The following is a 12,071-nucleotide window of genomic DNA, read 5'->3' as shown; positions in this document are numbered from 1 at the left end:
GTCCCTTTATAAATCCAGGGTTGCTACAGCGGAATAAACCACCAACTTATCCAGCAAATTTTTACGCAGCGGATGCCCTTACAGCTGTCACCCATCTCTGGGAAACATCCACACACACTAAAGCAACTAGTTGACTTAAACAAATAAGTTAATCCAGGATTTTACAGCTATTAGTTGATTTTACTTAAAGGTGCAGTAGGTGATCTGTCAAAATGCTAACCAGAAGGCATAATTTCTTTGAAACATGGGCTGTTTCTCAATTCCAAGAATGCAGAGAACAGACTTGTGTTTTTGTGGAGACTGGTCTTGCCAGGTGTCCTTGGAAGAACGAACTCGGGAGACTGCGAGGACAGAGAACACATCCTGTGAGAAATGAGAGGCTGCGTTTTTCCTGATGGTCACATGACATTCACACGTTTTTAACTGAAAATCATTTAAACATTACAGCATCCATAAAACGATTTATTGTTTTCCTCCTTTTCAAAACATATACTGTGCATAAAACACTATAAATATACACTGCACAATATAAATAAAACAAATTTTATTACGAATTTCAGCAAACAAACATCCTTAATGTGTTTATTCCTTTATTAAGATGCCCATGGTAATGTTTATATTCACCGTTTCATTTAGGGAAACTTCTGAGGTAAATAAGTGATATCTCTGAACTTTAATAATAAATAGATATAAAATGCTGCGCTTCTCCAGTCGCAATGACTTCTGGGACTTCCAGAGTGAGTTCAGTGCTCAAGTCTCCATCGGTGTGTTGTCGATATCAAGAACACATTCGGGAAATTTCACGCGTCCTCTGTTCTTGCGGTCTTGAGTAGTGGAACTTGAGTAGTGAACTTGGGCAGCTGATCGGCCTGACAGTTTTTAATTGGACAAACATTTTTTAGTTTTATGCCTTGTCCAGAATATAAAAATACATATAAATACATTTAGATCATTTACTTTAATCAGTACTGTTGGAATGTTAAGAGATTTTCAACCAGCACATTAAAAAATGTTTCTGAAGACAATCACCTACTGCACCTTTAAAAATGTGAGTAAATCCTGGATTTTACAGTCATTAGTTGACTACTTATAGTGAGTAAATCTGTAATTTTAAAGCGATTAATGAGTAAATCCAGGATTTTAATAAGTGAGTAAATCAGTTGCATTAAAATGATTATTAAAGAATTATGTGCATAATTACATAATTACAAAAATGATGCTAAGTCAATTTAATAGTTACAAGTTAGTACTAGTTTAATCACCTATTTTTTGTAGTCAACTTGTCGCTTTTAAGGCAACAGATTAACTCTTACTTTTTTTAGTAAGTAACTAGTCTTTTTTTACAGTGAACTTCAACTCTACACATTTTTTCATATGGCCAATGGTTGCGTTTTCTCACGTCTCCTCATAATGAGACATTGAGACACATTTCTGTTGCAAATCCCTGTCATCGTGAACCGTTTTGACCACCTAGTCTGATTTAATATGGCAGAAGGTTGACTTCATCAAAAAAAACCTTCATTAAAACATTTTGAAACAGTTTTAAATTGCAGAGAGCCTTGCTCTGAACCACATATGATTTTCAATGAGGCATTACATTCAACTTTATGCAGCCGATTATCATACATATGCTGAACTCATGTGTTTCCAATAACGTGTTGCATGTGGAGATTTGCAGCCGTAAAAATGTGACTAAGCCTGCTCATAGTTATTATCAGTTATGAAACACCTCTGCAAGCTCTTGGTAAAGGCTCTTTATGTGCGAGAATAATGTCACAGCATCAAGATTATTATGTTAATGCACTGTCACTGTGTTCATACTGCACTGTGTGTGTGTGTGTGATTTAATTTTGGATTTGAAGGAGAAACGCTAAGAGAAACTGAATATGAGGTCAATACATTTCTTTTTTCTTAAAGTACAAAACATTTAAATGAAGTAAGACTTTGTGTTCAACAAATCCCAAAAAAAATATCTACAAGCTGTCCTGTTAACAAGAAACTAAATAAATCCTCCTCAATATAATTACTACAGGCAACAAAAGACACACTTTAAACGTCCATCAGACCAGAAAGAAGCGAAATGGAGACTTGTTTAAATTTCAAATTGAAAAACTTTTATTTTTGTAGCATGCAAAATAAACTCTCCCCTGAAGAAAGACAATTTATTTGCCCATGCGATGCATGACACATCCACAAAAAGTGTTGTTTTGCACTGCATACCTGATCAATTCAGAAGTAAACATTTTGTGTTTGGCATTCAACTTAAAAGGTTTTCCTTACCTCTTTATAGAAAGATTCATTTGAATATAATGAATAACGCATGAGTATGAAGCTATAAATCACAATGGAAGACCAGATTTTCTATGTTGCAAATTTCATTAATGTGAATAGTTCATCAGGCACCAAGATTCTCTAGGCTAAGATGTGACGTTGTTTTATAGATAATGATTCAAAAACAGTGCTGCCAAATGGGTGAATCTCACAAAGAAATATTCAATTTTACATAAAAATAAATGCATGTAAATATGTTACACAAATAATACAATCATATGCACTATGTAAAAGTTAATATAGAGCTTTTTGTCTGGATTTATTAGGTGCACCCAAAAATACATTTACTTACTATGTACTCATCCTATTGTTGCTCCGTTTCTTTATTATGATGAACACAAAAGAAGAGATTTTGAAGAATGTCAGTAACCAAATAGTTGACTTCCTTGTAGGGAAAATAAATGCCATAGAACTCAATGGTTACAGCATTGCTAAGTGTAATATATAAGATATTTTGCAGATTAATATTATTTTTCAACTAAAGAACGTTTATAATTTATCAAGAAAACAAAGCAAATTTTTCAGAATTAAAAAAAATGAGAAATGAATTGCTGACAATGTAAGGGATATACAGATTTAGAGAAGCAGAGAAAAAGTAAACATATTTTTCTGTTATTGACACATGGTTTTATTTGTCTGACAACAGCACATGCTTAGAAAACAACACGATTTGATTTAAATATGATATCAATTTGAAGCCTTTTGTGTTTAACTAAAAGCTCCTTAAAAAAAAGACTCAAATGTAAAGAATTAAGAGTTTCAATTCGGGGCAGCATGGTGGCTCAGTGGTTGTTGCCTCACAGCAAGAAGGTTGCTGGTTTGAGTACCAGCTAGATAAGTTGGCAAGCTAGGCAAGTTGGCACTCTGTGTGGAGTTTGCATGTTCCCCCTTGTGTTGGCGTGGGTTTCCTCTGGGTGCTTTAGTTTTTCCGGAGACATGTGCTATAGGTAAATTGGGTAAGCTAAATTGTTTGTAGTGTGTGTGTGTGTGTGTGTATATGGGTGTTTCCAGCCTGATCTCACGAGGAAACATAAGTATTTTACGTTTTGTCAGTTTACATGGCTAATTTGTGCGAGTTCAGTTGTATGAAAATTTAAGATTTTAAAAAAGAGGGCGTGGCACCTAACCCCTCCCCTAACCTCAACTCATTGGGTGATGAGCAAATTGTACGAATTAGATCGTACGAATTCATACGAATAAGCCACTAAATCAAAAAGTTACGAATTGCTGTATGATTACGTTGGTGTTTCGCAATAGTGAGTTGGTATTTCCCAAAAACATATGCTGTAATAGTTGTCAGTTCATTCCGCAGTGACGACCGCTAAAATAGAGACTAAGCCGAAGAAAAATGAATGAGTTTAAATTCTGTACACATTGATATTTATGTAGATCTTTAGTATTGAGTCATGTAATTAAATTTATTAAGTTACTTTTCAGACAAAGTAATAGCTGGGTTAAGGCTGGTTTATACTTCTGTGTCATATGAAGGGCGTTACCTACAGCTCTGCAATAATACTTCTGAAACGCTAGCTGGCAGTAGGTGTTTATATTCTGTGTCAAGTTCATCGCTGGTGTTTTGTTTTTCCTGAACATTACAAGTGGCTCAAACTCGCTCATTCAGAGGCAGGAACCGGCAGACGTGTAACAACTTACATAAGGTAAACACAAAACAAAGATTCCACCTGAAGCTCCTTTACAGGACTCCACACTTGTAAACACTCACTCCATCAGGCTTGTGGCTCTTATCACTGCCCATACTCTCGTCACCACTACCAAGCTGACCAATCACAGAGCTTGCACTATGTGTAGTTACATTTTTTGAGAGGTGCTCATCAGCGTCGGCGAAAGCCACGTTAAGGGCTATGCGACCACACGCAGGCTGCATCAGAGCCCTATGCGTGCGCTTGACTCAGAAGTATAAATCAGCTTTTGCAGTCTATCTACTTGGTTACCAACATTCTTCAAAATGCTTTTGAAAAATACAACTTTAGAGCTATGGAGAAGGAGCAAATGATGAGTAAACAATCACAATTTTTGGGTGAACAATTACTTGAATTGTCACAATGCAGAGAAAAAACTTTTTTTAAACGCAATAAATGAATTATTTTTTTAATTTGATTAGAAGGTAAAAATGATTTATACTAGAAAATTCTCCACTTTGTGAGATTCACTCAAATGACGACGAGCCTAGTCTTTTGACAAACATATGCTGCATAAATGTGTGTCATCCAAACACAAGTAAAGTCCAGCACATTGGCACACGACATCAAGGATATTTCTTTTCAGTCTTTCACATTTGGAAGCAGTACTCAAAAAACAGAGCAAGGGACCCTTCAGCACACAACGGCCCCAGCTTCATCTGTATCTTATCACCGTAAAGTCCCTTAAACAGAAAAAGCTGGGGAACATATGAGGAACTGAGCCAGGCTGAGTCTTCAAAGAGCGAGCAGACTTCATGGAGGAGGGGTCTCACTCAGCGGCCCTCGCAAGGGCTGGTTCTCATCATTCTGACAATAAAAATGAGTGGAATAAAAACAAAGCAAAACGTCTCTTTTGAACGAAAAAAAAAAAATGCAGCCAGAGATTTCTGCAAACGGGGTCTCTTTCTTCAAAAGATCCTCCTTCTGGAGCTTAGAGGAGGTTATCCTCCTGCTGGAATGCTTTTGGAGAGAAAATCCGGCACATTCTTTGCAGACTCCCTGTGGATAGAGGGACAGAAAGGACCATAGAAGGCTGCTAATTCTGTTGCTCAGGGTCCGACGCTAGAATTGCATACACTTCCATAAAAACAGGGTTGCAAAAGCATGCAATAAAACGCTCCTTAAAACTTCACAAACAGCACAGTACACATGTATGTTTATATTTATATATATGAGTCGTCCCTTTTTGAAGCCGGTTGGCCTCTTAAATCCAATAAACAAGGCACTTAAGCACCAGAGAGGTGGGCAATATTCCAGTACAGGACAATGGAGATTGGTGGGGGGTGTGGTGGTGGTGGTGGTGGTCAGAGTTATTTTATGGCTTCTGCCCTTTTATTGGGCTAATCCTCAAACATCCCATGATGATTGAGAAGCAAATGCATCTTGGGGCCAATTCTGTGCGGACTCGAGGGGGAGGTGTGCTTGTTAAACACTGCAACATGACATGCTTTTCATAAGAAATGGGGCTATTTAAATATCTCTACATGTTTAGAACAAACGGGTGTTCTTTTCCCACCCCAAGTAAAAATGCAACAGAAAACAAGTTGGTGACACTATACTTGAACGGGGTGTTCATAAGACTGTCAAGACAGCTTTATAAGAATATATGGAGGTTTTATGCATGGTTATGACTGTCACTGGGTGTCATTGGGTGTCAAAGGCAAAGATGCCTTTGTTATCACAATTTGACATAAACTTATACCTCTTAACCTGTCTTTGCCATGACAACTTGATATTACCAAGTCATAACTTGACATTACTAACTTGTCATAAACCTGTCATAAACATGAATGTCATGAGGCCATTAATGATGCGTCAGGAATATATATTTTATATTTTTTTTAGTGGAACAAGTTAAATTAAGGCTGGTTTATACTTCTGCATTGAGTGATTGGTGTGACCCATGGCACCTCACTTACACATAGCCGTGTATTATTATATATATATTTAATGTATATATATATATATATGCGTGCTGTTTGAGTTGCTTTGCAATAACACTTCCGAAATGCTAGCTGGCAGTAGGTTTTTTTGTTCCTCTGTGTTGTGTTTATTTGAGGGTGTTTTATTTTTCCTGAACACTACCTTAATGTACACTTTCAATAAACAAAGGTATGTGAGCTGTCACTAGGATGGTACCTTTTCAAAAGCTACCAATTTGTACCTTAAAAGGTCCATATTAATATGTCAATGGTACATATTAGTACTTAGAAAGCACAAAAGTGCTCCTCCTAAAATGTTTAGGTTCTAATATATACTTTTGAGGTACCAATATGGACCCTTTGTGTACAAATGTGTACCTTTTGAAAAAGTACCACCCTAGTGACAGCTTATGTACCTTTATTTTTGAGGGTGTACAAGTAGCTAAAACTCGCTCATTCTGAGGTGGAAACTCATGGACAGGCGTCTACTTTAATCATAAGAAAAACCAAAACCAGTAGAGCTTATTCACAGCACTCAACACTTGTAAACACTCGCTCCTACGGGTTCGTGCAGCTCTTGGCCCCAACCTCATTGGTCACAGCTACCAAGCCGACCAATCGCAGAGCATTGGTGTTAGCCACAGTAGTATAAATCAACCTTTAGTCATTGAAATTAGTAAAAGTGCCAATACTCTGTCAAATATTTTCATAACAGCGTCCTTAATATTTAATAGCATTTAATAACATTTTTATGACAAATTCAACTAGTTTCACAGTAGCTAACATAAAAAAAATATTAATGATGGTGTAATAAAATATATGAAACAATGGCTTCATAACAATCATGTTTATGATAGGTTTATGACAAGGTCTGTTATCTTGGTAATGTCGTCACAACACAGACTTGATATATTTGTTAATGTCAAGTTGTGATAAAGACACCTTAAACAGTGTCATCGTTGCATTTAAAATGACTGAGCGAATGACGCTTAATGACAGTTGTCATAACCATCCATAAAGTCTCATTTACATTCTAGGCATGTGTTGTGTCATGATTGTAAAGTTTTCATGACAGTCTTCTGAACACCCTTTCAAGTAAAGTGCTAGAAAAAAGTTTATATAAGGAGCTTGGTTTAGGAAGAGCTTGTGTCTGATCACACATCGGCTGTTGAAGACACTTGCGACAATCTAGGATCTGAGTCAATCTCGTATCGGTAGTGGTACCCTTCCCAGACTTCCCGGCATGCATCCCGCATGTCGTAAATCCGCTTCTTAATGTCTTTGCGGTTCAGGTAAAGGACAAATAGAAACATGAGACCAACAAATCCCAGCACCAGACCCAGGAACACGTAAGAGGTCTGTAGCGCAAGGTTGTCGCTGTCTCCTGCTTTATGGCAACCCAACTCCAGGTCGCCCACCGTCAAGAGCGATGTGTTGTGCAAGGCGACAGGAAACGCACAAGTCAAGCCCTCGATGTCCACTACTTGCCCTCGAGAGCCATTGAGCCAGGCGGCAAATGGTTCAATGTCACATGTGCAGGTGAACGGATTGTCCGCCAAATGAAGCCTTGCCGAATGCAATTGCTCCAACTCTTTTAGAGCCTCCTCACGCAAGGTCCTGAGGGCATTGTGGGTGAGATCGAGCTCCTGGAGGTGATCCAGTCCTGTGAATGTGCCGTTATGTATAGACACTATAGAGTTGTTGCCAAGCTGAAGGCGCCGCAGGCCGACAAGATGGCAAAAAATGCCAGAGGGCAAGAAGACAAGGCCATTACTGGACAGGTCCAGCACCAGCAGGTCACTCAAGCTGCTCCAGCGAAGAGAAGTGGCTAAATCCATGACAGATGAGTGGTTGTAGAGAGCCCGGCTGAGGTTGAGCTCCCTCAGCATACGGCTCTGGACAGTGAATGCCTCAGGATGGATGACAGCCAGCTGGTTGTTGCTGAGGTCCAGCGATCTGAGGCTCCGCAAGCTGGAAAATGTGTGAGACTTCACCTCAGAGATCCTTGAAGGAGAGAAAAAATTATTTTACATGATACTACAAATGTTTTAGAATAGTGTGTTTTATAGCAGTGCAGAAAAACTATTTTGGTCCTCCAACGAACTATGTAGTCAACAGTTCCTAAAAGAGAATTTTAATAAAGAATATTTTGTGCAATGGAAAGTTTCCATGATGTTCTAGGTTCTTGGTGGAACCATACATGCCAATAAAGAACCTTTCCTTGTACACTTTAAGAAAAAAAGGTTCCAAAATGGGGTTTTCACAATGATATAGAAGAACCATGTTTTGTTAATCAGAGTCTTTCAGTGAACAGTTCTGTAAGAATTCTTTGCTACAATATTATAATATATATATTTTTAATTTTTGCGCAAGTAACATTTCTACTTTCCAGTAAAACAGTTTTTAAAGTCATGTTGCAGGTTCAGAACTACCACGAAAAATGAGGGGGCATCTTATGATGTAAGGTTATATAACATTTTGAAAAACTGTATATTTACAGAATGATTTTACTTTGCCTAACCTTTTTTACAGAAACTTTCTAAATTGAATAATATCTGAGTTAGGAATCTTCACTGACAAAGATGCATTGACTCAATATTACGGATAGCAGTTTCACATCTGGTCCTTAATTATGTAGTCACATCCTCGATTAATAGATTCCTACTCCACTTTTTTTTCATATAAGTCTTACATAGTCATAAATTGTGCCGCTAAGTGTATATAATTTAACTCATTTGAAACAAACACCAAGTTAAAAAAGGCTATCTGGGATATTTAATACCGAAGACACACTTAAATTAATAACTTGATTTTATTCATTAAAATAACAGAAAGCTCACAGTTTTAAAGAAATGCTATATTGATTCCACATGATTTACATCTTAAGATTTCAGATACGCTACCTGTTGTTAGACAGAGACAAATTCGTCACATTCTCCAGCCCCTGGAAAGACTCGGGTCCGATCTGACTGATGTGGTTGCCGGTGATGAAGAGGTTTCTGGTGTAACCCGGAATGCCGCTCGGTATGTCCCGCAGATCTTTGGAGACGCATTTGACCGTCAGGGCTGCTTCCGAACATTCACAACCAGTCGGACACACCAATGCGCCAGCGGAGACCGCGGCGGCACACAGCAGCCCCAACACAACCGCACAACGTCCACGGGCAAACATGGTGAAATATCAGCAATAAAGCATCAACTTCACTGAATAAATGCCCTCATTAGGCTGGCGTGCGCGTCCGGAGATCCAAAGTGTCTCTCCAAGACTCCGGTCCCGCGTGCTCCTCCCTCTTAACTTCACTCAGTGATGTGTTTTCTTCCTGCGCGCTCGACTTCTTTGCATTACAGAAACTCATGTGTGAATGAGAAGCAGACACTTTATTTCCATGAGAAAAGGAGGTTCTCTGTGTGGGGCGTTTGAACCGCTCCTCTCAAACAATGCGCCTGAATGAGCGCTGCTCTCCACAATCAGCAGGGAGGAGCTCTGGACTCACACCTCTCCCTCTCTACTCCACACACACACACACACACACACACACACACACACACACACACACCGATACCAGGATCACTTACATCTCGCTATCCTTGCAATGATTGATTGGCTTCATTAATAGCGATTAAAGCTCATCAAAAGATGCGAAAATCAAGATATCTCTGTTTTGTTAATCTTTTAGTAGCTCAAGGTCTCAATTTGCCTGTGCCAATACACACTTAGAAATGCTGGTTCAAAAAGTTTTCTGCAAAGGAATCGATGTTACACTGATTCATTGTTTAGGAATGGAAGGTAGGGAGCCTCAGCAATATTTAAGTATATTTAAAAGAATAATCATTTTCAGTAATTGACTAATTTTGATGCTAAATCTTATTGCATAAGCATGTTAAATATATTATTACAATTTACATATCAGCATCTATTTAAACATCTGTGTAAATAAAAACGTTCCTGTGATAGTAAAGCTGATTTCTCAGCAAATCATTGGCATTATTGTTTGTTCTGAAAATCATTCTGATTCGCTCCATAATAAATAGGCCTATTATGTTGAAAATGTTTTTGTTGCTAAAGTAACATTTGTTAACACATAGGGCCCTATCATACAGCTGACGCAATGTGGCGCAAGGCACGATGCAAATGTTGTTTGCTAGTTCCAGCTCGGCGCAAGAGTAGTTTTGACGTTTTGCGCCACACTGTTTAAATAGCAAATGCATTTGCGCTCATATGTGCGCCCATAGGCGTTCTAGTCTAAAAAAGGAGGCGTGTTGAGGTGCATTGCTGGCTCGTTGCTATTTTAGGCGACTCTAATAGACGTTTCAATAGATCAGATCGAAGCTGGTCTATTGTCCAGCCCAGAGCGTGTTAGTTGTACCCCTCACTTACACACTGCTTAATACACACAGGATGTACAGCAATATGCAAATATATTTACAACTGAAAAAGAATTAAATAATTAAAATAATTTTAAAAATATTATTTTCTAGCGTACATGAATATAAAAAAACATACTTTTATGCCTTCTTCATCTCGGGGGCTTTTTTAGTTTATTCATAACAATTTGCTTTTGTTTAATATTATTATTATTAGTAGTAATATTTATTATTTGCATATTTATATTTGTTTTATTAAAAACAAGCTTAGATTTGCCCACCTGTCAGGATTTAGACCATATGGGGCACAGCATGGGTATTTGGATATAACTTTTTGAACACACTTCGTTAATATTGTTCATTTATTTGTTTGCTGGAAATTAGAACTGAATTTAGAAATAGTTTTGAAACAAATCTTTGCGCTTAAAAATGAAATTAATTATGTATAGGCTACTGGATGTCTGTGCATACAACACGTTTCCCTATACACAAGAGTGAAAGCGAAAGTAAACAATGAGGAGGCTCATCTCTCATTCTCGTGTTGTAGATGCTCTAACTGTTTTCTCTCTAGTGAAGTGTTCAGTTTTTCCTGTCCGCCATGTAAAGCAAATGGCTTAAAGGGAATGGGAGATAAGACTCTGATTGGTTTATTCTCAAAACACACCTATAATTCATTAGGAGAATACTCAACTCCTTTCGCCCATGAGCCACGGCGCAAAGCAGATTTTTCCGTCCTTAAAATGGCAAAAGTGGATTCTGACACGCCTTTAATGCGTTTGCACCCTGCGATTTGCACTTTGCGCATGTATCGTCAAAATAGACCCCTTACTGTCACTTTGTAAACATATTTCAAATCACACTCATTCTAAAGAAATCCTGAAAAAAAATGTTGGTTTTCACAAACATTCAAACGTTCAAAATGTTTTTGAAAATACAACTTTAGAGCTATGGAGGAGTAAATGACGAGTAAAAAAAATCACAATTTTTGGGTGAACTATACCTTGAATTGTCACAATGCAAAGAAAAATATTTTCTAAATGCTAAATATGATTTAGATGTTAATAAGAATAATACAAATTGTAATTAATAAATCAGCATAAATCAAATCCACCTATTAGAATGATTTCTTAAGGGTTGTGTGACAATGAATACTGAAGTATGCAGAAGCTGCTGAAAATTTGAAGATTTGTATCACAGAAAAAAATATATGTATTTAAATGTATCACATTAGAAATTGCTATTTTAATTATACAGTAATTGTATCCAGTTTTATCACAGCATTACATTTTTACCTTTTGATTAAATAAATGCAGACTTGAAGACTAGACTTATTTAAAAGATAAAATAAAACTGTAACAACCACAGAAAACTAAATAAACTAGATGTTATCAATCCATTAAAGTCTTTTTCCCAGTTTGGAAAAAATCCAATGTTACATCTGAAAATACCAACTATCTGTTTTACTTTGTAGTTAAGACTTTGCATTTCAAAATACTGACATTTAAACTTGCGATCAAAAGTTTCACTGTTATGAGTGCAGGATGTAAACTCAGAATCATGAGAAATAAAGAATGGCAAGAAAGCCTAAAAACTCACAAAAGCAAGAAATAAAATAGCAGTTCTAAACAAAATTATGAAAAATAAAGAACCACAAGACATACTCTTATAATTCTCAAAAATGAAAGTAAAATTTTGTGAGAAATAAAGAAATTGCATAAAATAATGTTTGCTAAAATATGATGTATAAGTATTG

General features: G+C 37.2%; 1 protein-coding gene across 1 annotated transcript; it reads right to left on the bottom strand.

Moving 5' to 3' along the window:
* Positions 1 to 6,654: 6,654 nt before the first annotated feature.
* On the bottom strand, positions 6,655 to 9,293 carry tpbg1b (trophoblast glycoprotein 1b). Its single transcript, NM_194392.2, has 2 exons — positions 8,857 to 9,293; positions 6,655 to 7,957 (listed from the first exon to the last, which is right to left on the bottom strand). Exons 1-2 carry the CDS (start codon positions 9,123 to 9,125, stop codon positions 7,108 to 7,110), a joined length of 1,119 nt encoding a protein of 372 aa, NP_919373.2. The 5' UTR covers positions 9,126 to 9,293; the 3' UTR covers positions 6,655 to 7,107.
* Positions 9,294 to 12,071: the final 2,778 nt, after the last annotated feature.

The sequence above is a fragment of the Danio rerio genome, chromosome 19 (assembly GCF_052040795.2).
Source record: "Danio rerio strain M-AB ecotype USA chromosome 19, GRCz13ab, whole genome shotgun sequence".
NCBI classification, from domain to species: Eukaryota; Metazoa; Chordata; class Actinopteri; order Cypriniformes; family Danionidae; genus Danio; species Danio rerio.
The sequence above is the reverse complement of the archived record's forward strand: the minus strand, read 5'-3'. Positions and strand labels throughout refer to the sequence as shown.